At 40.4% G+C, this 25051-nt stretch overlaps 1 protein-coding gene across 3 annotated transcripts in view; it reads left to right on the top strand.

Annotated features, from left to right (window-relative positions):
- The window catches only part of GPC3 (glypican 3), a 705431-nt gene that overhangs the window by 583440 nt on the left and 96940 nt on the right, over window positions 1–25051 (top strand). For all 3 annotated transcript variants that reach the window (XM_036740234.1, XM_036740236.1, XM_036740237.1), the window contains one exon: window positions 17812–17962. In XM_036740234.1, coding sequence (XP_036596129.1) covers window positions 17812–17962 — 151 coding nt within the window. The remainder of the gene's footprint in view (window positions 1–17811; window positions 17963–25051) is intronic.

Consider the following 25051-nt stretch of genomic DNA (forward strand, 5'->3'; position numbering starts at 1 on the left):
AATGAAAGCTGGAGCAAGGGAGTTGGAATTGTGACTTGGGTAAAAGCCACCAGAACTTAGGAATGCACCCTTTCTGTTATAGAATTGACCCAACCATTTACTAAGCACAGGTGCAGTGGGTGGAGAACACCCAAAGTGGGTTCAGCGAGGGTTAACTGCGTGCGGCTGGGAGAGGTTCAGTATGGAGGAGTGGCAAATTAAGGGGTTCAACCCCATGATCTTACAGATTTTAGCAAAAGGGTCAGTGCTCCCTACCTCTCCATTGTGTTAACATGGGTTAGGAAGATTCAAGTTCCAGCTTTGGGACTTGTTAGCTGTGTGACCTGGGCCAAGTTACTTCCTCTCTCTGGGCTCTAGTTCCCTTGACTGAAAAATGGGAAGGGTAGACTAGACGAGAGGTGCCAAACAGACCCCCAGGAGCCCACCATATTCTCACTGCCACCAAGATTAAAATGTAATTGGGAAATATTTAACAAAATAAATGTGATACAAGAGAACATATATAATAATGTTAATATGTAGTTTTCTAAGTCAATATAGAGCCCTCAGGGATCCTTATAACATGTGGCTGCAGGGATCCTTATGTATGGTTCAGTGGCCCCATTTCTATTTGAGTTCAACACCACTAGACCAGATGACTTCTGAAGTTCCTTAGAGACTGCTTTCTATGATCTCCTTCTGTGAGTTACCTTCTCTTCACAAGGGTCTTAGTTTCCCTATCTATAAAACAAGAGGGTTGAACTATAGGCTCACTAGCTGGTCTAGATATCCCCTTCCTGCTCCTTTATTCTAGGTGATTCTTCCTTTTGGACATTGCTAGGTGTGCTTGGACACGAATGCTCACACCTTTATTTCTTCCTGCTTTATACCGGGAAAGATCCGATTTCATCTACATTGAGGTTCTCTTTCCAGTGTAGATGGAAACCCTCCTGCACTCTAGTCGTCAGGTGTTATGAGTAGTCATGGCCGTAATCACATCATTAGCCTCCTCACTTAACAAAGCTAGTCTTTGGACCAAAGACTGTCTCTGGCTATGCCCAGCTTAGTAGGACCTGCCAAGCTTGGGCTTCCCTGGCAGAGTCCTTCCAAATCCAGTCACCCCTACACAACAGAGAAGGGGTGTGTGTGTGTGTGTGTGTGTGTGTGTGTGTGTCCGTCCGTCCATGTGTCCCAGGATACAAACTGCCACACAAGTCCTACTCATCCTGCTATGGAAGAGACCCTGAGCTCTCCAAGATTAAAATCTCCCATCCTCCCTCTCCTGTCATTTTCTTTGACCTTGGCAGGACTTTCGATTCCTCCATTCCTCTCTGTTTGGAAGCTTTCCCTTCCTTATTGATAGATAAGGTCTTCTGCTCAGGCCATTTTCTAATTTCATTCTCCTCCACCTTTGAATCTCTTGCCCTCTGGATTTTGTGCCCTTCCTACGTTGCTCTTCTGCAGTCCTGGGGGATTCTAACCATCAGCCTCCTTCATTCAATCAGCCAAACGCTGCCGAGAGGAAATCCTGAAACTGCTCACAGGGTCCACAACAAATTTACGGTGTCCAACTTCAATGGAACCCTCACTACTGCTTGATCACCCTTTCATCTATCTCTCCCCAAGGACCATTTCAAAGTTTTTCTTCTCAATCCTCCAGTCTTTCCCTCCTCACTCCTAGCAAATGACCTAACCTAATCATAATAGCTAGCATTTGTATAGTGCCTACTGTATGCCAGGCACTGTGCTCTAGGCTTTACCAATATGATCTCATTTGATCCTCACAACAACCCTCTGAGGGAAGTGCTAGTATTATCCTCATTTTATAATTGAGGAAACTGAGGCAGACAGCAGTTAACTGACTTGCCCAAGGTCACCCAGTTATCAATTAGCTGAGGCTAGATTTGAACTCAGGTCTACCTGACTACAGGCGCAGCGCCATCATGCTGCCTACCTATTGACAACTTTACTAAGATGACTAAGGCCATTCTATGTGAACTCCCTCAACTCTCATCATTTCCTCATCCTTACCCATTCTCACCTTCATTAGAGTCATAGAGGAAGAGCTGACCCCAGCCAAAGCTAGCCCCTCCATGGATACTCATCTGTCTTTTCCTTGACATTATTCCTTCAATCACCCCCCCCCCCCAATGAATGCATTTTTACTCTCTCTTCCTCTAAGCCTACAAGCCTGCTCTGGGCTCCCCTATCCTTCCAAAAGAAGTTTTCTTTCACTCTGCCACCCCCTCAAGCTATCATCTTCTCAACCTCCACTGGTGTGGTCTCTTCTTTAGCTTATTTCCACTGTCCTCTTGTAGCTTTCTCTTTCCACTAAGGTATCACTTTCCCTCTCAGTAAATTGTGTGGTTCACCATATGTTCCCTAAGGGGATTTCCAGCTCTGTACTTTGGTGTAGGGGAAGGAATAGCAGAAATCTTGGAGCCCGTGGAAACCCTGGCTCCTAGATCTACCCCTTACTTGCTATATGACTTTGGCCCAGTCATTCTTTTCTCTCTCTTTGGTGGCTCATCTTCCTGCTAATCCTTGAATATGGGTGTACCCCAAGATTTTTTCCAGGGAACTCACCTCTTTATACTGTTGCCCTTGGTGATCTCCTATGACTGCAGTTACCACCCTGATAGAACTGAAGCAGCACAGTGTTTTGGAGACAATGTCGGACCTTGGAGTCAGGAAGAGGTGGCTTTGAATCCTGCCTGAGAAAGACCCTGAACAAGTCATTTTACCACTCCAGCCTCAGTTTCCTCATGGATAAAATGAGAGGATTAGACTTGCTGATTTTTAAGGTCACTTCCAGGTGTCAAGCTATGATCCTATAATAATTTCTAAATCATTATCTCCACCCCCCCATCTGTCTCAAGCATTCCAGTTTTATATTTACGATTCAGTACCACCACCTGAGTGTTCCCCTGACACCACAAACTCATCTTGCCTCAAACCAAGCTCATCTTCTCTCCTGAAATTGGGACTCCTTCTAACTTCTCTATTAATAATACCATCATTCTTCTAAGTTATATAGACTAGCTTGTCACTTAAGTCATCTCTGATTTTTCCTTCTCCCTAAACTGACACATAAGGTCCTTTTCACCTCTAAATCCTACTGTTCTATGTTCTTAAGATCCAATCTGATTTCAAGTCCTATCATTTAAAGTTCAGAAGAGTAGAGAATTGGTTTTTTTTGGAGGGGGTAATGCTGAATTTTATTTCAGACATGTTGAATTTGAGATGCCTATAGGACATCCAGTTCAAAATGTCCACCAGGCACATTGATGTGCAACTCAAGAGAAGGATTAGTGTAGGCTATGTAAATCTGGGAATCATCTACTTAGAGATGATCGTTGAACCCATGGGAGCTAATGAGATCATCAAGAAAGATTGTATAGAAGGAAAGGAAAAGAACTCTCATGCCAGAACCTTGGGAGACACCAACCATTAGTGGACACGACATAGATTCAGTTCACTGAAGAGTCCCAGGACCTGGGATGCAGTCTGAGCTTTTCCATTTACTCACTGTGCACCCTTAGGGAAGTTACTTCCCCTCTGGAATCTTGCTTTTTTTTCTGTGAAATGAACATATTAGAATTTATAGAGTAATAATTATTTGGCACCTGAGGCAAGAGCTTCACAAAATGCAACCTTAGATCAACATTTTTTGATTAATTCTGTTGTAAAGTTTTGTGGAAAGGGTTCTGGACACTAGGATGTGACTACTGGGGAGGCTGGCAGTGTGCAGGGAATATGATGGGGATCAGATGGGCCAGGCCCTCACCTGGGTTAGAGCCCTTGGAGGAAGGAGTGGATAGGAAGAGTAAGGCATCTGCTAAATTCCTATTTTGTGGAATTATTCTGGCAGCACAGACACTAAAGGAATATATGTGCTTCCAATGCTGTCTAAATTTGGGTGCCCTGAGGCAAAGCCCTGGTCACTTCATCCTAGTTGTAGCTTTGAGACCATATGATCCCTAAAGCCATCTCCAGCTCTGAAGTGGATAGAGCACAATTTTTGGAAACACAATTCCATTCAACAAGCATTTATTAATCTTCTAATAATAATATTTATTAATAATAAATTGTAATAAAAATAATAACGTTTATATGAGTAGCCAAGTACTGTGGAGACAGTGAAAAGTCCACTGGATCTGGAGTTCTAATTCTGGCTAGGCAACATATTTTCTGTGTGACCTTAGGGAAATCCCTTTACTTCCCAGGCCTCACTTCCCTCTCCTGCAAAATGAAGAGATTAGACTACATGGCCTTTGAGATCCCTCCCAGCTCTAATTCTATGATCCTATATGCTGGAGACTCTGGTAGGTCTTAAAGATGCAAAGATAAAAATGAATCAGCCCCTGCCCTCAAGGTCCTTACATTCTACATAGTTCAAAAGGCCTGCGTTCTTGTCCTAGTTTTGCCACTCACTTGATGTATAGGCTCAAACAAGCAACTTGATTTCTTTGAGCCCCAGTTTCCTCATCCGTAAAATGCTGCTAATAATTCTTGTGCTAGTTGTCTCATAAGGTAGAGAGGAAAGTACTTTTCAAACCTTCATATCAGTGTGAGCTGTTAGTCCTACTTCCTTATAGGGTTATTTGTGAGGGTAGTGTCTTGCATACCTTAAACTGCTATTGAAATGTGACTTCTTATGACTCCATAAACCGGGAGGTCGGGAGTGTCCATGACTAGAACCTGGTCATTCGCTAGCTTAGTTTCTTAGCACATGCCAGCTCTTACATTGTTTCTGGGGGTACCTGGTCATTTACTATTATTGCACTGAGGCACTTCATCCTTTATTATCTGTATCATATTTAAGAAGAGAAGCAGCTAGAACACAATGGAGAGGGAGCTGGCCTTGAAGTCACAAAGTCTGAGTTGGAGCTCTCCATCCAACACATCCTGGCTGGCCCTTTACCTCTCAGTGCCTTAGGCAGCTCTCAAAACCCAGAAGTTGCAGTGGAGGTAAGAAGAGGTGCTGCCCTACACTGGAAGAGGGAGTTTTCTGATCTGTATATCTGGATCATCTATATTTGTAAGATCTCAGAGCCAGTCTTGATCCCTATCCCTATGTTTAAGAAGTGATCATCTTTGAATGGTACAGAACCAATGGCAACTCTTCTCTCTTAAATCATTTTTAAAGCTCTGAATCCGGGTCTATTCCAGAAGTGGGGCTTTGTCAGAAAGGCTATAAGTATCTTGCTGACCCTTAGTAGCTCAGAAGTAGCTTTAGGGGATTGACAGGTGGGAAAGAAAGTTACAGGTAATCTGGTCCAACCCCCTCATTTTATTAGTGGCAAATGAGCCCAAGACTGAGAGAAAGGAAGTAAGTTACATAGCATTACATAGTTACAGAGTTACATGGAGTTACAGAGTTAGAGTTAGTTAGAGTTACATAGAGTTACATAGTTATAGTTACATGGAGTTACATAGAGTTAGAGTTACATAGAGTTAGTTACATAGAGTTACATAGTTATAGTTACATGGAGTTACATAGAGTTAGAGTTACATAGAGTTACATAGTTACATAGCATTACAGAGCTACATAGAATTACAGTTACAGTTACATAGTTATAGAGTTAGAGTTACATAGAGTTAGTTACAGTTATATAGAGTTACAGAGCTACATAGAGTAACAGAGTTACGTAGAATTAGAGTTACATAGAGTTACATGGTTACAGAGTTACATAGAGTTACAGTTACATGGTTACATAGAATTACAGAGCTACATAGTTACAGAGTTACATAGAGTTACATAGTTACAGAGCTACATAGACTTACATAGTTACAGAGTTACATGGAGTTACAGAGTTACATAGCCACTTAGTGCCTGACCTGGGACTTGAGCCCCAATCATGTGATCACATGGCTCCCAGTTGGAAGGGACCCTTAGATACAGCATAGCCCCTTCCTTTGATGGGGGTGGGGGCGACAGAAAGGAGGCTTGACATTCCAAGGTGAAATTGACCTTAGAAACTTTTCTAGTTCAATCTTGTCATGCTACATAGATGGGTAAAAGGAAGCCCAAATAGGGAAAGTCACTTGACCATGTTCACACAGCCAGTGAACTCAGTGAATTTCACTTCCCTGACTCCAGGTCTCATATTCCTTTCACTCTCTCCAAAGTTTCTCTGGAAGATGGCAACTCCTGACATTGACTCTATCTAGTCATAGTGATTCACTTGAATTCAATCAACATTTATTGAGCATGTACTATGTGCCAGGCACTGTGCTAAGTGCTGGGGATAGAAAAAGAGGCAGAAGACAATCTCTGCCCTCAAGGAGCTTACACTCTAATGAAGGAGAAAATATACTAATATATTCAAAGCAAGCTACATACAGGATAAGTAGGAAATCATTAAAAGAAGTAAAACACTGGAATGAAGAAGGGTTGAGGAAGGCTTCCTGTAGATGGTGAGATTTTAGTCAGGACTTAAAGGAAGCCAGGGAGGTCAGTAGTTGAAGTAGAGGAGGAAGAACATGGGGAACAGCCAGAGAGAATGCCCAGAGCCAAGAGATGGAGTGTGGCAATGATAATGATAGTTGATATAGTTGTAAGGTTTTCAAAATACTTTTTATATCTATGATGTCCATCAAGACTCACAACACCCCCTTTGAGGGAGTAGGAGAACAATTTTGTTCTCCCTACTTGACATCTGGAGAACGTGGGGCCCAAAGAAGTGCTCCCAGCTGTTTAGTAAGGAGCCAATCTGAGTTGAAGAGCAGGCCTTCTGATGCCAAGCCTTGCACTCTTCCCACTAGACCACAATTGCCTCCCTTGATGACATGGTTTCTGTGATTCATAGATTTAGAGATTATTTTTAGAGACAGGAATCTTTGTTTCCCAAAAGCATAACCACAAGCTGTCTGTTTGGAATGAATTAGATTGGTACATCCAGACAACAGGAGATGCTCCCATCAAGTTGGTGCAAACTTTAGTTTAAGAAAAATAGTAATATTCAGACACACTCTACCCCAGAATTCAATCTCCAGAGTCCAGACTCCTTACCTAATTGGAAAAAAATCCTTTTGAAGCATAATCATCTCCGAGGTTGCACAAGAGTGCAAGTAGCAGTATTATGTCCATTTTACAGACCATGAAACTCAAAATCCTAGAATGTCAGAGTGGGAATGGTTTGTAGAGATCGTCAAACTCAATCACCAAGGCCGAGCACGGTTTCAAGTATGTAGTAGGAACTTAATAAATGTTTGCTGATTGGTTGCTTTTAGAAAGGAAGAAATTTGAGGCCCAGAAAGAGAAAGGGCTTTGGCCAAGGGCACGTAGCTGATTGATCATACAAGGCTATTTCTTCCTAGGATAAACTCTGTTGTCCTTAACTTGTTTTTCAACTTGGCTAACCTATAAGAATAATGTGGTGGGGAGATAGAAGACCTCTTCTTAGAATCCCAGATAGGTTACTTTATTGGGCAAGTCATTTAACTTGTTTGAGCCCCCACTTTTCCCTTCTGTGAAATGGGAATAGTAATGTTTGCACTGCCCACCTCAAAGGCATGTTGTCAACTAGTTTGAAAACCTCAGTATCCACTATAGCTGGCACCATTTTAAGAGCAAGAGTTTTCATTCTGAGAGCTTTCCTTACAACAAGACCATGAATTGGTTGCTACAGGTATCATCTGCATTTTTACAGAAGAAGAAGACAAGGTTCTTTCCACTACAGTCCCTCTGGGGACATCTTAGCTTAGAGAGCCACAGGACATTTGCCTGAAGACCTAGAGGGGGAGGGTCTGCACTGTTTGCCCTTCCCTCCCAGCTTTCCCTGGAAACTCTGTCTGGTTCCTTGGCCTGTCTTGACATAGGCTCAAGCTGGCTGGAGCCTGAAAATGAGAAGTTTGTTTTCTGTTTACAAGGATGGAGGCCACAGAAAGAGGAGGAGAGAGGCATTGAAGGGGCAGGGGCTGAGGCAGGATTGCTGTGCTGCTGAGGGTCCAGTTGGCAAAGAGCACACCAGACTTGAAGCCTGAAGCCTGAGCAAAGCTGGAGCCACATCCTTTCCATGCTCTCATTGAACCATTGACCTTATTAAGCAAGTCGCTCAGTCACCTTGTGCTTTACTGCCTCCTGCTTAGGTTTATTTGCTTTATCTTCATTGCCAACAGGCTTTTATCTTTCTTTTTAAAATTAAACATTTTTTCAATTGGTAAAATTCTATTTTTTCTTCCCTCCTACCTTCCTCCCCTCAGAAAAAGAAAGAAAAACAAACCCCTTGTAACAAATATGCCTAGTCAAGCAAAACAAATTCCCACATTGGCCATGGCCAAAAATGTGTCTCATTGTTCAACCTGAATTCATCATATCTTTATCAGGAGGTGGGGGGCAAGACTCATCATTGATCTTTTGGAATTGTGGTTGGTCATTTGTTGATCAGTGTTCTGAAGTCTTGCCAAGTTGTTTGTCTTTACAATGTTGTTGCTGATGTATTAATTGTTCTCCTGGTTCTGCTCACTTCACTCTGTGTCAGTTCATACAAGTCTTCCCAGGTTTTTCTGAAATCATCCCTCTAGTCATTTGTGTACAGCGCAACAATATTCCATTCCATTCATCTACTACAATTTGTTTAGCCATTCGCCAATGTATGGGTCAGGTTTATTTGTTTTAAAAAGGCTAGTCTTTTGTCTGTATCCTTTAGTTAACCCTCCCGTTCCGGAGACAGAGAAAAACCTGAAGAGGCATAGGGGATGATGGTAGCCGAAAGGATCACAGGATCCCATAGAATGTTAGCATTTGATCTTAGAGACCATCTAGTTGAATACCCTTATTTTATAATAGGAGGAAATAGTGGCCTAGAAAGACTGGTGTAAGGACACACGGGTAGTAAGTAGCACTGCCAGGATATGAACCCAGGCAGGGTTTCTGAAGTTTACTGATCTTTCTAAAGATTCTTTCTAATGGCTTTTCTAAAGTTCACTGATCTTTACTAAACAACTTTGTTTTAAAACCAAACTCTCCATCGCTGTCCTTAAACCTGCTTCTTCCCTTAACTTTTCTATTTCTGATGATGACAGCAATATTCTCTATTTCAGGCTCAGATCCTCGGTCATCTTTTGATTCTTCCTTCTGCCTCATCCCACAGAGCAAATCAGTTTCCATATTCTGCCAATTCAACTTTCATAATATTTCTACCCAAATCCTTTTACTCTAATACTCCAGTATGGCATGGGGGTAACTAATTCACCAATGTCATGCCAGAGGAGCAAGAGCTCTGGAAGCTTTGCCAAGTGGAAAGATAAGGCAGCTGAGGGCAATACTGTATTAGAAGAAAAATTCATTTTTAGGAGAGGATGGTATAAAATTTTGAACAAATATCATATTACAAAATAGAATGAATGAGTGGAGACAAAAATATTTTTATAGAAAGCTTGATGTGAAGTTCAGTTGAGCCCAATAATCTAAAATGCATTTAACAATAAAACTAGAAGGATATCAATAAATAGATAAAAAGTTGAAAATATTTCTCAAGACTTTATCATTGACAGTGGAGCTACCAAACAGTTGCGAAACTGTTACCAAACAGATCTTAGAGTAGCTAAGATTACCATCCTCAATAGGCTGCATGAAGAAGTAGAAAAGACATTCAAAAAAACAAAGGAAACAAAACCAGGCAGACTCTGGACCAAGTAATAATAAAATAATAATAATAACCTTTTATATGGTACTTTGAAATTTGCAAAACACTTGATATGTGTCATGTCATTTGGACCTAAGATGAAAGAGGAGAAATGACTTGCCCAGGGTCACACACATACACACACAGGACTGAAACTCCAGTCTTCCTGACTCCAAGTTCAGCACTCTATCTACCACATATAGGATATGAAGTATACAGAGAGAATATCCATGCTGGAGAAAACACTGTTTTGAGGGCACTGAAGGAATGATTGTCAAGATCTTAAAGAGTAAATGATATTGAACAACTATCAACAGTTGAAGCTGTTGGGTAAGGGTGAGGTCAAAACCATCCCTCCTCATCTTAGCCCTATTACCTCACCTAGGTGAGAACATGTCTCAGTCACTCACTTACAGGCTAAAGACTCACTTTGAAAAGTCCATCAAACTGGAATAATATTGTACTAGAATCATGTTTGGATAGGTTGAGGAAACTTGGCCATACCCCAAGGGTCCTCTATAAATAATCTAGCTAGTTAGGCCTGGCTTTAGCTTTGGCCAACTCTCTTTCCCTCCCTGCCTCTGTCCCAGAAATGGTCCTGCCAGTTTCTAACAGTCAGGGATGGGGAACCTGCGGCCTTAAGGTCTAGAAGATGTTGAACTTGCCATCTGCCCACTGATGTCCTAGAGGGAACCCTAGATCCTCTGATGTCAGTGTCTACATTAGCAGCTAAGAACAGACTATCTATAGATTCATGGCTTGAAAAGGAGCCCAGTAAAGAGACCAACATGCCAAAAAAGGAGTTACTAAGTACCCTATGAATGGGAGAAAAGAGCTACCAGTGACCAGAAGCTTTCACTTGCCTCCTTTGCCACTTGTGCTCCTTAAGGTGGAATCTCCTTTCTCTGGGACTCTGTATGTACTTGAGAGAGAGCATGCCAGGACTTCTGGAAAGGGAGATGTTTTGTACCGTGGACACCCCTTTCCAAAAACTACATAAAGCTGACAAAAATGATTCTCAACTGATCATCTTGGGGTGGGGGAATAAATACAAGGTGGGGCTCAAAATTATAGCAATGGAGACTCACCCGTGATTCCTCAGGGGTACCCTTTCACCTCTGAAGGTAGAGAAATACCTTTGTTTCTGGATATGACTCTTCTGTGGGAGTGGGAATTTGGAAGGGATCCTCAGAGATTATGTGGGCTCTACTGCTATATTAAAAAAGATGATTGAAAAGCTATTAATAACTATCAATTCCTGTGCTTGCTTTATCTCTATAAGATCTTTGAGAATAATGTATATACTTATTAAAAGTATCCTTAATGAAAATATGAGATGGGGACAGGCATGCTTTTACAAATGGCATTTTACAGTCACAATCTACTAAAAGGTGCAAGGAAAACTAGATTCCACCATGTTTATTGTTTATCGATTATATTTTTAAAAACATTGATTTGGTAGAGTAAGGCTCTTTAGTGTGAGGTGTTTGCCATGCATACTTTAAAAGCATACACAATTCTTAAAAAGGAATAACAGACTTAAGATTGTTTGAAGACCCTTTGATTTTTAAGGGAAACATCAGACAGGGAGATGTATAGTCACCAAAGCCTTTTGACACTATCCTGGAGGATTTTCCAGTCCAAGGTCCAAATGGAAGAGACATTCCTTATAGATGGTGAAGGCCTCCAGATGCTCCTGTTGGCGGATGACACTGTGCTGATTGCATCAATTCCTGGAATGCTGTGAGCCTCCCAAATGAGATCCATAATCGCTCAAAAGATTTTGGACTAACTATCCACACAGGAAGAATGTCTATTGTCCACACTATAATGATATACAGTTGGATGGACAACCTCAAAAAAACTGGTCCGTGTACTTGTATGACAGACACTACTGATTCCAGGATTGAGCAGGAGAGAGTGGGTGGGATTCCATTTGGGAAATGTAATGCTTTCAATGACCTTGGCCTTTTCCCTGAAACAAATGCTCATCTCTGTAACACTGGTATTCTTCCTGTGATACCTGTAAATCATAGGGTGCCACATTGTCTGAAAATTCAAAATTGTGGGTCACCCAAAATGGTAATGGAAAAGCACATGCTGAGCATACCTAACTAGGCTGCAGCAAATCAGCAACAACCAATTGCTTGTAATAAGTGGCATAAAATGTATCATCAAAGTGAAGGGTGACTGGGAAAGGAGATAGATGTGTCATAGAGGGAAAGTAAGGGATAACAGAAGAGCAGTCTGCATCCTGCATGGAAGTCAAGACATTCAACAAGCATTCAGCAAGCACTTCCTATGGGCAAAATGCTGTATAAGGTGCTGGCCAACAAAGACAAAAATGAAACAGTTCCTACCCTCAAAGAACTGATAGTCTAGCCAGGGGAGCCAAGATATATATGTTTAGAAATACAAAATAATTGGAGCAGGGGGAGGTGTTAGCAGCTGAGGGGATCAGTTATAGCTGATACTTAAAGGAAACTCAGAATTCAATGAGGTAGAAGTGAGGAAGAAGTACATTCCAGTTGTGAGGACCAGCTAGTGCAAAGGCATAGAGAGGGGGAATGGAGTCTTCTGTAAGGAACAGAGAGAAGACCAGTTCGGCTGGATCACGGAAGGAAAGAAGGGGAGTGATGTCCATTGAGGCTGGAAAGATAGTTGGGGACAAGCTTATAAAGAGCCCTAAATGCCCCAAAGAGGAGTCTCTATTTGAGCCTAAGAGTAGTAAGGAGCCACTGTGGTTAATTGCTCAGAGGAATTACATCATCAGAGCTGTACTTGAGGAAAATCACTTTGGCAGCTGTATGAAGGATGGATTGGAAAGTGGAGAGACTGTGGCAGGGAAACCAATTAGAAAGGAAAGAAGTAGTGAGGACCTGAACTAAGGTGGTGGCTGTGTATGGGTGGAGGGCAAGAGACAGAGTCAAGAGATGGTATGGAGGCAGAAAAGATTAGCTGTGTGAGATGTCAGAGAGTGAGGAGCCAAAGATGATGCTGAGAGGTGGGACTTGGACAGGAGTTACACAAGATGAAAAGACATGGGGGGTGATGGTCATCATTTGTACCACTGGAGATACCATCCTACTTCATCCCTTTTCATCTAGACTATCGCAGTAACATTCCTAGCTGGTCTTCCTGCTGCCAGCCTTTCCCCTTGATGATCCATCCTCTATACTCTACCTGAATCATCTCCCCAGTGCACCACTCTGATCATCGTGCTCCTCTGTGCCAAGCATTCTGTGATTCTCTTGCCTAAAGTATAAACTCCTGACTGTAGCCCTCAAGGTCCTCTACAATCTGGAGCCAACCTAGCTGTCCCAGTCTTATCTCATACTTATCCCCTTCATATATTAAGAGCCAAATGGAACCACTCTCTGCCCCCTTTTCTCACTCTGTTCCCTCCCTGTTTTTGTTGACACCATTTCTTTTACTTAGAATGAGCTGCCCCCCTCCCCACCAGCGTTCATCTATTGACAGCACTACCTTCTATCAAGGCCCAGCTCAGGTGGGCCTTTTTTGACAAATGCCACTTCTGTCCCATCCCTCCCCCCCCCACCAATTTCTCATCATGTTTTACCTGGATTTCTCATTCTGCCTCCCACCGAAGTTATTTACGTGCCTTTTCCCCTGTTTTCTATCTTTAGCACCTTGCACAGGGTGCCGAACACAACAGGCCCTTAATACTGATTGGATTTGGTGAATTGAGCAAAAGCCATCCAAGGTGACTGATCAAGTGGAAGGATCAAGAAGAGTCATTTTCATCTCTCACCCTAAGTTTCCTTCTCTCGCATCATTGTGTATCTTATGGGAGAGATATTTATTTGCAGACACTTCTTTTCGTATGTTTCAGCTCTATATTAAGAGGCATCAAGTATAAGTCAAGGAAGTAGGAAGGGGAACAGAAATTGGGTATGTTGTGAATCAAAGGCAGTAGCTGAAGGTGGGGCCAGATGGGAACATGGTTGGGTATAGGCAGCCTTCTTGCTGTCACCATATGGAGATGTAGCCACTCTCCAGGCCCCTTCCTCACAATAAGTGAACACCTCTGCAGATGCCTTTGTGGGGGCAGGCCATCTTTCTTTTTTAACCAGCAAGGAGGATTTCCTCAGACACACACGCACACATGTGCTTCCTACAGTTTCCTAGCCCAAGCGTGTGGCCTTACAGCTAAGCTTACCTCAGGCTGCATTGAGAGACCTATTTCTCCCCTGGATTATTGCAATAACCTCCTTAACTCGTCTCCCTGCTTCTAGAGTCTCCAATCCATCCTCCACACAGCTGCCAAGATAATCTTCACAAAGCTTAGGTCCAACCAACCAAGAACCTTCAGTGTGTCTCAACTACCTCAGCTTGGCATTTGAAATCCCTCGAAATCTGGCAATCTAGTCAAATTGGCCTATTTGCTAATTCCCATTGCCCAGGCCATTCCTCATGCCTGGAACATCCTTCTTTCTCACCTCTGCTTCTTTCAGTGGTCGGTTCATGGGCCATCTCTTACAGGAAGTCTCTCTGGATCCCCTTGTTTTCCTTCTCATGTGATCTTTTCTTAACTAACCTGCTTCCTTGTTGTATCCCCAGGACAATGGAAGTTGCTTGAGGTCAGAGGCTGTTTTCAGGCCTTGTCTCAATATCCCCAGTGTCTAGTACAGTGCTTTGAAACATGCAAAATATTTACTAAATGCCTTGGGGGTTGAATTAGTGTCCAGAACAAGGCCAACTATTGCTAGTCTGTACTTGGCCCTACTGCTCAGTTTGTCCCAGCCAACCCCATCCTAGGAAAAACAATGGAAAACTGGAAAGCATCCAGGAGAGAGTGGCTAGGATGAGGAAGGGACTGGAGACCATGTCCTACAAGGCTCAATGAAAAGAACTGAGCATGTTTAGCCTGGGAAAGAAAAGCCATATATGGCATCTTAGTACATGATTGTGTGGGGGAAGTGGGGGTGGTGGTGGTACAATAGTGGTCTTCAAGTATTTGAAGAGCTTACACGTGGAAAAGGGATTAGAGTTGTTCAATTTAGCACCAAAGGGAAGAACCTAGAGCAAAGAATGGACATTGGCAACAAACAAAATTCAGTTGCATGTAGGGAAAACATCCTGATGGTCAGCACAGTGAGTAGAAGGGCAACCTTGGAGTAAGGAAGACCTGAGTTCAACTCTTGTCCCTGACACACCCTGGCTGTGGATGTAACCTCATTGTGCCCCCAAGCAATTCTCTAAGACTGCAGGATACCCAGGAGCTGCTGATCTGTATTGGTGGAGGGAGTTTCCACACTGGGAGTTCTTCCATACCAATGAGATGATGGTACTGACCCCAAAAAATTGAAACGAGAGGAGTCCAAAAGTAGAATGGTGGTAATTGTCTCCCCTTCACTGAAGGATGGCCACTTGTTGGGATGATCTAGAGGGGATGTGTGGGTTGGACTAGAAGGCCACTGAAGACCCCTTCCCTTTCTGAGATTCTTTGATGCCCTGAGGGCAACTTGCCTTTTCTCAAACTCACAGTACAACCTTGAGGAAGACCTTTCCCCTCCTCTGTATTATGAGGATCTCCATCTTGACAGTCCATCTCTGAGGTCTATTCTAGCTCTGACAGAAAGTTCTGGGCTTCTCGTAGTCAGCTGGGATCATTTCCCCATGACTGCTCCTCTCTGAAGTATGGATGATGCCAGTGCTGCCTTTTTACCCCTTTGCCATCAAAGCTCCAGTGAGCTAGAACAGTTCACCCTGCTTCCAGCTAGGTGCCTTGGATCAGGAGGAGCAGACCCCAAAGGCAGGTCCATTGTGTGGAAGCCCTTGCTGATTCATACACCCTGTAAACGATTGTGGCGTGAAAAGCTAGGTTGAATGGAGTCAAGTCAAAACATTTGTTTTCCATTAGGCTGCACAGCTTCGATACAAACAGTGAAGTATGTGTTTACATTGCCATGGACATGGAAAGCTAGGCCCTGCAAACACTCCTTGGAGGTTGCATAAACCTGAGCATCTAAACATTTCCAAAACAGTGTTGTAAGCCCAGCTTAATGGCTTTGAAATGAACCTAAATTCCACATAATTTTTTAAAAAGCCAAGCCATAGCTGAGCTAGATGGGCTCAAACTAAGTCTTTAAAACATATCTGCAAACCTATTTGATCGTTTATCTTGTGTTATCTTCATTATTTCCTTAAGAGATTTTAATTTAAGAAAGTAGCTGAACAGCAAAATCAAAACAATGTTCCCCCCCCAAAAAACCTACCTCTAATGGATCTTAGTTTTAGTATTAGAAGGGCCCTTAGAGATTGTGAATTCCATCCTCGGTAATGTGACTGGTGAGGAAGAGAGGGGAAGGTACTTGCTTGAGTGCCAAATAGAAATCAGCAGAACACATGGTCAGTCCAGGTCCTCTGACTCCCAATCCAGTTCTCTCCCCACTAGGTCATCACTGGTGGCTCAGAAAAGGCTTAATCTTGAAGTCTGGGTAGGCTTGAGACAGAGGGGCTGGTCATTCCAGATGGGGAGGACAGTGGGAACCAAGTCCCAGATGATGGAAGGAATATGGCTAGTTGAATGAGCAGAGCAGCTGGCATACTGTGGGGGACAGGGAGAAGGAAGTCTGGAAGGGCAAGGACTTTGGAGGAGCAAAGGAATGATAGGAAAGTGCTGTGTCCAGCAGAAGAATTTGAGGGTAATATGCAGGACAGATTAGAGGGAATAGAAATTGAACTCAGGGGCACAGGCTAGCAGGCTCTTCCAGTGCTTCTTGTGTACAGGGAAATGGTATAAGGAGTGGTTGATTAGGACCTTCCCCAGAACCACACACACAGTGTTTGCTGAGTTAACAAACTGGAGAATCCCTTATCTTTATTTTCCAGATAAGGAAACTGAGTCAGAGAAGGAAAGAGGTTGGACTTGGCACCTCCTTAAGCTCATGTCTTCCAGCCTCTGAGTCTTTCACTATTTCTACTACACCTAACTCAGCAAACACTGTGTGAACGTGGTGCCATAGACAAGATACTTGGGCAAGGAAAACAAAGGAGAGGTTGGAAATTGTACTGTTTCATGTATATATGAATATACATGAAAATGAATGTATGAGGGAGGGGATAATCCAACTGTCCTCTGCCCTAGTCAGACCACACAGAGAATATTATATTCTGTTCAGGGACCATGGCTTAAGAAAGATACCGCCAAGCTGGAAAATTCTCAGATGATGAGGGGACAAGATACTAGGTCATACAAGGATCTGTTGAAGGAACTGGTTAGTCTAGAGAAAAGAAGACTTGGGGGTGTCAGTCTGATCTCTGATCATGATTATCTTTGTGAGCTGGGCCAAGTCTCTTGACCTCCCTAGACCTCTGTTTCCTCAACTGCAAAATGAGATCTCTTCCAGCTCTGGCTCTATGATCCTATAAGTGCCTTCATGTAACTAAAGAGGTGTCATGTGTAAGGTGGATGAAAGTTACAGAGAAGTAAATCTGTGCTTGATGTAAAAACTTCCTAGAAATCAGAACTGTCCCAAACGAAGGCTGGATGACCTCCTTTTAGTTATGTTATATAAAAGCTTCTTAAAATATACATTATTGATAGCTTCATTCCCCAATAAAATCATCCCTTGCCTCTCCTAGACAGCCACCCCTTAATATAAAAAAGGAGAAAAAATTGTTTGGCAAAATTAACTATGACACCAACCAAATTCAACATTATACGCAGTATTCCTGTGTCCAAACACTCCCAACCTCTACAAGCTTGGTCATTATCATTTCACAGCATTTAGTTTGGATCTTTGTAATGCTTTGTGTTGTTATTCTTTGCACTGACATTGTTGCAGTCATTCCCATCGTTTTCCTGGTTCTGCTTACTTCATGGTGCATTGGTTCATCTAAGTCTTCCCATGCTTCTCTAGATTCTTGATTTGTTGTTTCTATAGTGTGGTGATATTTCATTACATTGGTGTACAAATTTTTTTTTAGCTATTTACCAGTCCTTGGGCATCTACTTTGTTCTCAGTTCTTTAGTACTATAAAAAGAGATAATGTAGATGTTTTTATGTATAAGGGAGGGCCTTTCTTTTTTCTACTTTACTTCCTTGGGGTATCTGCCTAGCAGTGGGATCTCTGGGGGTAAAGAGGTTTCTTACTCAGCCATGGGTAAGATTATATAGCCTCTGAGGTGCCTTCCAGCTCTGAAATTCAGTGCTTCTATGTAATTTTCTTTCAGATCCTAAAAAGTATGGCAATATTGAGGCGGGCCTCAGATAAGAATCGTGAGGAAGAAGTTGAAAGTGGCGACTGTGATGATGAAGATGACTGTGGCCGAGGCTCTGGTGATGAAGGGTTAAGAGTAAAGAATCAGCTCCGCTTCTTAGCAGGTAAGCACCAAAAATTCTCTTGCTTAAATTCTGTACCAAGAAACATTGAATTGAGCTGTTTATGCCACCAGCTCACTCCACCCTTAGCCCCAAACACACAAGGCTATCGGTACGAAAGAATACTGGAGCCGGTGGATAGAAAAAGGAAACCTTTCTACCTTTCCCTCCCCGCTATATTTTGAATTAACAGATTCCAAATGTAGCTTTCCTTGTCCTTTTTGCTCTTTCTCCAACAAAAATGGCCTTGACGAATTGACAGTCTCTCCTCAACAATGTACTTGGGTAGTTTTTATGTTAAAGGGAGTGAAAGACACAATAGCATGAGGACAGGCCAATTTTAAGATCCGTTGAGGAGCTACAGCCAGTGAGCCAAGAAGTTGATGATGCCTGATGATTAGAAATCTTTTTATTTCAAAGTATCTTTAAATACCAATAACCAAATAGATGAACTTCATCAAGACTTCAAGGAACAGCTGGTTCCTTGGCATGAGTCCTCCCTCCCCTGACACAGATCATATCGTTAAGAGTTTTATGAGTTACTTTGATGGAAAAATAGTTCATTACCTCGTGACCAATTTTCCAGCGATGAAACTCTGATGTTTTAGGAGTTTCCGGCCCCTCCCAGTGCTTTGCAACTCAAGGTCTTGCCCCCCTTTTATCCTCAATTTAATTTATCTGATTTGAATACTTCTTCAAAGCTGCATGTCTCAACTGTCCAAATTGCTAGCTGCGGCACTGTAGTTATAGCTATGTTTTTCTATTATAGTATTTCATGACATTAATAGATCATAATTTATTCAGCCCTTCTCTGATTATTGGAAATAGAGGACATTCCTAATGTTTTGCTCTGATATAGCAGCAGTGAATAATTTTGTAAACGATCCATTCTCTTTTTCCTCTGTATGATGTTTTGGGGATAAGGCTCTAGCAATTCAATCACTGGCTTAAAAGGTATGAGAAATTCAGTAATTCTTATTGCTGGCCAGAATGTTCGCACTTGTTTATAGTCCCACCAACAACATATTAGAAGGACTGTTTCCTGCCATCCATGGCATCGCTGGGCTTTTCCCCCCGTTTCCCCCATTATAGTGAGTGTAAATATTATCCTTAGGTCATCTTGATAGTTATTTCTCTCATATTAAAAGCCATTTTAATATAGTTAGCATTTTGTATTTCTTTTGTAAATTATCTGTGTACATCCTTTAAGCACTTCTCCATTACAGACTACGTATGGTTCATTAAACTTATAGATTATGTATCAGTTCCATATAGATTCTGGATGTCAGATCTGTATCCATCAGATTTATTTCAAATAGTTTTCCCAGTTTTTGCTTGTAATTTTAAGGAGATTGCTTTTTATTGTGTGAAATCCTCTTAGTTTTTACATAATCAAAACCATGATTTTGTCTTAAGTGATTTCTTTGTAAAAATATTTCCTTTTTATTATGAATTTAATACTAATCATGAATAACACATGAACATTTCAGTATCTGGGAAACAAACAGGCAGCTGTACATAAGTCTGTGAATTTCTGCTACATTTTTAGAGTATATATTAGATTTAACACAATAGTAACACAACTGCTGTGTTTGTGTCCCCTTCTGAACTTTATTTTGCTTTGTCCTTTAAAATGTTTTCTTGATGCTCTTTACTTGCAATGGATACTTCACTACCCCATTAGCACATCCCCCTCCCTGTGTCCTTCCAAATAGAAGTCCTCCCGTAACAAACCAGTATAGTCAATCAAAACCATTCAGCACCTAGTGGAGAGGGGCAGGCTTCCTTCTCAACTTTCTGATGTCATTCCTTGTTCTGCTCAGCTCTCTCTGCTTCATTTCATACAAGTCTGCTAAGATTTCTTTGACATGACACAATATTATCCTTTTATATTCAGAGATCAAAACTGGTTCTGTTATTCTCTAGCCAATGATCTCTTATTGGTTTGATCAATTCCATGTGATTCATCAGGTATTTGGTAAGTTCCTACTACGTGCCAGGTACTTACCAAATGATCCCTGGCTATAAGGAACTTATATCCTATTGAGGGGAAACAACATGTACACATAGAAATAAACACAAAAGACCTAAGAAAATACAAAATAAAAAGGTCCTCCCCCACGACCACAGTTGAAACAGGCACACTGTTTTTTTTTTCTTTCAGGTTTTTCATGATTATATATGTATATAAATGTAAATCTGTATTGCTGAGATCACTGATTCAGTGAGATTTATTGTGATATATGGTAGGCAACATAGATCTAAAGCCATTGGGAAGTTTTTTTTTTTTCTTTTGAGGCTGCGGGGAGGTTCACGGTTTTTTTCCTGCAGCTCTAATTAAATAGTGATTCTGTTCTTCGTTGTTTTTTGAGTGTGGGCTTATCAAACACTAATCTTTTCTATTACCCGGGTTCTATCTCTGAATTCCCTAGTCTGTTCTGCTGATCGATTTCTCAGGCTTTTTTCCAGCCACAGACAGTTTTCTAATTACCTGCTGACGCTAGGCTTCTTTTGCTCCTCTTCTTTGTCTTGGTTCTTAATATTCCTGTCTGGTATTTTCCCATATTAATTTTCTTGTGACTTTATCTAATTCTGTGAGATAATCTATTCATATGTTGATGGATACTACTGCTTCATTAAAGGAAAGTTAGTTTAGAAAAGATTGCCTTTTTTATATTTGCCCAACCTTACCATGAGTAAGGGACGTTGCTCCATTTGTTCAATTCTTTCTTTCTGTCAAAATCATTCACAAGTTGTCTTTGTCTGTCTCTCATATGTCTTGACAAGTTAACATCCAAATGTTTGATGTTTCTTTTTTCGCAGTGAGGGAATAGGCGTTCATACCGTGCCTACTATGCGCCAGGCACTAGGCTAAGCACTTTTTCCAAATATTATCTCATTAGATTCTCATAACAACCCTGTGAGGCAGGAATTGTCATTTTACGGATGAGGGAACTCAGGCAAACAGGTTAAATGACTTGCCTAGAGTCACATAACTAGTAAGTGTGTAAGGCCATATTTAAACTCAGGTCTTTCTGACTCCAGGCCCAGTGTTCCATCTGCTGTACCATCAGTTGCCTCAGATCAGTTTCTCTTGATTCTTGGTAGTGGTACATGGAAATTCAGAGGACTTTTTGTGACTTTGTGTTATGCCTTGTTACTTTACTGAAGTAACTTATTAACTCTATTTTTGTTGGCTGTTTTGGGTTTTCTAGGTACACAGTGATATTGTTTGTCCATAGAGCTATTTAACTTTTCAGGCTTTATTGCTATAACGGAGATTTTTAAAACTATATTAAATAGGAAGAGAGAGTACAGATGTCGCTGTTTAAAACCTGTTTTTAATGGGAATGCTTTGTGTTTCCCTACTGTGAACACTATTAGTTCATGGTTTCAGATGTATACTTCTGAAAAATCATATTATGAAAAGATCCTTCTAGTCTTACGTTTAAAAAATTTTCCTAATATAATTTTATTTTTAATTAAATTTTTTTCTTACGTTTTAAGTTCCAAGCCATTTCCTTCCCTCTCTCCCCACCCCAAACTAGAGAAGGCCACCATTTGACACATATATGCTTGTGTATATACATACACATACATATAAATGTAAAACTATACTAAATATACTTCTATTTATCAGTTTTTTCTCTGGAGGTGGATAGCATCTTCACTCATAGGTTCTTTGTAGTGGATTTGAATATTTATAATACTTAGAATAATTTAGTCGTTCAGTTATTCTTCGAACAGCATTGCTGTTACTATATACAATATCCTCCTGGTTCTGCTTATTTCACTCTTCATCATTACATGCACATCTTTCCATGTTTTTCTAAAGTCAACCTGCTCATCATTTCTTACAACAGTGTGAGCATTTAGAGAGATAGCTTTTCCTCTGATCACTGCTTTTGCTGTATCCCACAGGTTTTGGTACGTTGTCTCATTGTTATCATTCTCTTTAATAAAATTACTTCTTGTTTCTGTGACTTGTTCTTTAACCCACTCATTTTTTAAGATTAAGTTATTTAGTCTCCAATTGATTTTTAAGCTGTGTTTCCATGGTCCTTTATTAAATGTAATTTTATTGCATTGTGATCTGAAAAGGATACATTTCATATTTCTGCTTTTCTGCATTTAACTATAAAGTTTTTATGCCCTAATATATGGTCAATTTTTGTAAAGGTACTGTGTACTGCTGAGAAAAAAATATATTCCATTCTATTCTCATTTAGTTCTCTTCGGACACCTAGCTTGTCTAAGATTCTGTTCATCTAGACTTCTTTCTTATTTATTTCTGGATTAGATTTATCTAGTTCTGAGAGGGGAAAGTTCTCCCTAATTTACACTCCTTCTAAGAGTCCCTGCCTTATCCTCTGCCCTTGCCCTCCAATTTCTTCATCTGTACTCCCTTCTAGATGTATATTTTATTCCCTCTTTAACCCAGTTCCGATGAGAATAAGATTCTAGCACTACCAGCCCTCTGCCTTCTAGTTACTTGTAATATATTCTCCTTGACCTGGGAGCTCTGAAGCTTAATGATAATGTTCCTGTAAGTTTTCATTTGGGGGTCTCTTTCAGGCAGTGATTGGTGGATTTTTTCCTAATATAATTTTAAAAGGCTTTGTCTCTAACGATATCATCTACTCTTAATTTTTTTCTTGTTGATAAAATTTATTATATTATTTCCTTGATATTGAACCACCTTGGCATTCCCATAGTGTCATAGAGTGGGAAAGGACCTTAGAGGTCTAGTCCAATCATTTAAATTTTCAGATAAGCAGAGAAATAAAGGCACTTACCCAAGGTCACTTAAGTAGTGACCGAGGTGGGATTCAAACCCAAGCCCTCTGGCTCCAAACCTAGTGTTACTTCTACTTCACTGTTGTCTCTTGGGTGATGATGCATATCTTTTTTTTAATGTAATACTGCATGTTAATTACAAATATTTTATTTAGTGTTTTTACTAAAATGTTAGTGTAGGTATTTGGGGCTATAAATTTACCTCAGTACAGTTTTGTTTATATCTCATAGATTTCAGTAGGTAGCATCTGAACTGTCATTCAATTTTATATAATTTATTATTGATTTTTAGAAACAATTTCCTATTTTATCTAGTTCACCTTGTAAAAAGGTGACATAGTGGACAAAATACCTGATTTGGAGTCAGAAAGACTCAAGTTCAAGTCCTTCCCCAGACATGTACTAGCTGTGTAACCCTGGGCAAGTCACTGAACTCATTTTGGCCTCAATTTCTCATCTGTGAAGTCTTAGAGGGCTGTCATGAGCACCAAATGAGATAATATATGCAAAGTGCTGTGCAAACCTTAAAGGATTATTATACAATTTGTTGGCTATTGTTTTTATTAATTTCCAAAGGACCCTAAGCCACTACATCATTACATATTACTACTTTTAACGTAATATTTTTTTATAAATGTACTGTATATAATTGTTTTTCTACATGTGCCTCTGTCTTCTTTGTGGTCCACACATGTTCAACTTTTATAAGTTTAGTGAACGCTCCAAAAGAAGGTATAAACTTTGCTTGTTCCATTGAGCTCTTTCTATATTCTAATTTGCTGAATACCATGATTAGCTTTGTGATTTCTTTCTTATTTACATTTCGGTTGAATTTATCATATAATGATAATGTGGTATTAAAATCTCCCACTATGACTATTTCTTGCAACCATTCATTATATTTTACCACAAAATTATTAGATAAATAGATGTATGTGTATATATATTTAAGATTTACATACTCTCATTTTGCAGAGAATCTTCCTGGCATAATATAGTATCCTTCTGTGTTTATTTTAAAACTTTCTGTCCAATATCTTATACCTTCTTTTCCTGATTTATCAGTATCATGGCAAATTTATATCAGCCTTTTATTTTAAATTGACTTGGATAAATCTGAATTAAATGTTTTTCCTTTAAGTATAATATTGGATTCTGCTTTTTAATCCATCCTACAATTCTTATATATTTTATGAATATGTTTATGAACAAAATTTAGTGTTATAACTTTTCAGTTTCTTTTCCTATAATCATTCTCTCATAAGGGAATACACATTTTTAATTCTTATTATTTCTAGTACTAAGTAAAATTTAATGGAATCATTTTAAACCTAAACCTATTGTATTCCTATGTAGTTTAGTTTTATTTTAAATTTTATTGATAGCTCCTTTTTCTATCACCTACATTTCCCAATATACTCCCCGCCTTTGCAGAAAGCCATCCCTTATAACAAAGAATATGGGAAGAGAGGGAATCCAGCAAAACTAACCAACACATGAACTGAATCCAAAATTATATGTGCCTTCCATAACCATAATGGCCAACTTCTGCCAAAAAAAAAGTTGGGGGGGGAGGAGGTGCTTTCTCATTTCTCTTCTTCCTTTATCATTCAATGTCAATTATCTTGGTATTGTCTTTCCTTTTATGTTATGTAGTCACCGTGTCCATTGTTTATCTAATTGTGACTATTTGACTTTGTATTTGCTCATTTAAGCCTTCCCTTTCTTCTCTGTATTTATCATATTCATTATATTTTATGACACAGTAATATTTCATTACATTAATATACTGTACCATCTATTTAGCCATTCCCCAATCAATAGGCCTCTGTTTCCCTCCCCCTTCCCCACCAAAAAAAACTTTGCTGTTACAAAGAGTACTGCTATAAATATTGGGGGGGAGGAGCGGAATAAGCATTTATATAGTGACTACCATGTTCCAGGCACTGTGCTAAGCATTTTTTACAAATATTATCTCATTCGATTGATCCTTACAAACCTTAGGAGGTAGGTACTGTTATTGTCTTGGTTTTACAGTTGAGAAAATTGAAGCAAACAGAGAAGTTAAATGACTTGCCTAGAGTCACACACCTAGTAAAGGTCCCTACTAACAGTCGGAGGGCAGATTTGAATTCTGGTCTTCCTGACTCCAGACCCAGAATTTTATCTGCCATACCACCAGCTGCCTCTAATGTGAGCACTCTTTTTAACATTGACCTCATTGTGGTATATACATAGCAGTAGGACTTCTAGGTCAAAAGTATAGGCATTGTAGTCACTTTCTTAGTATATTTC

Source organism: Trichosurus vulpecula, chromosome X (assembly GCF_011100635.1).
Source record: "Trichosurus vulpecula isolate mTriVul1 chromosome X, mTriVul1.pri, whole genome shotgun sequence".
Taxonomy (NCBI): Eukaryota; Metazoa; Chordata; class Mammalia; order Diprotodontia; family Phalangeridae; genus Trichosurus; species Trichosurus vulpecula.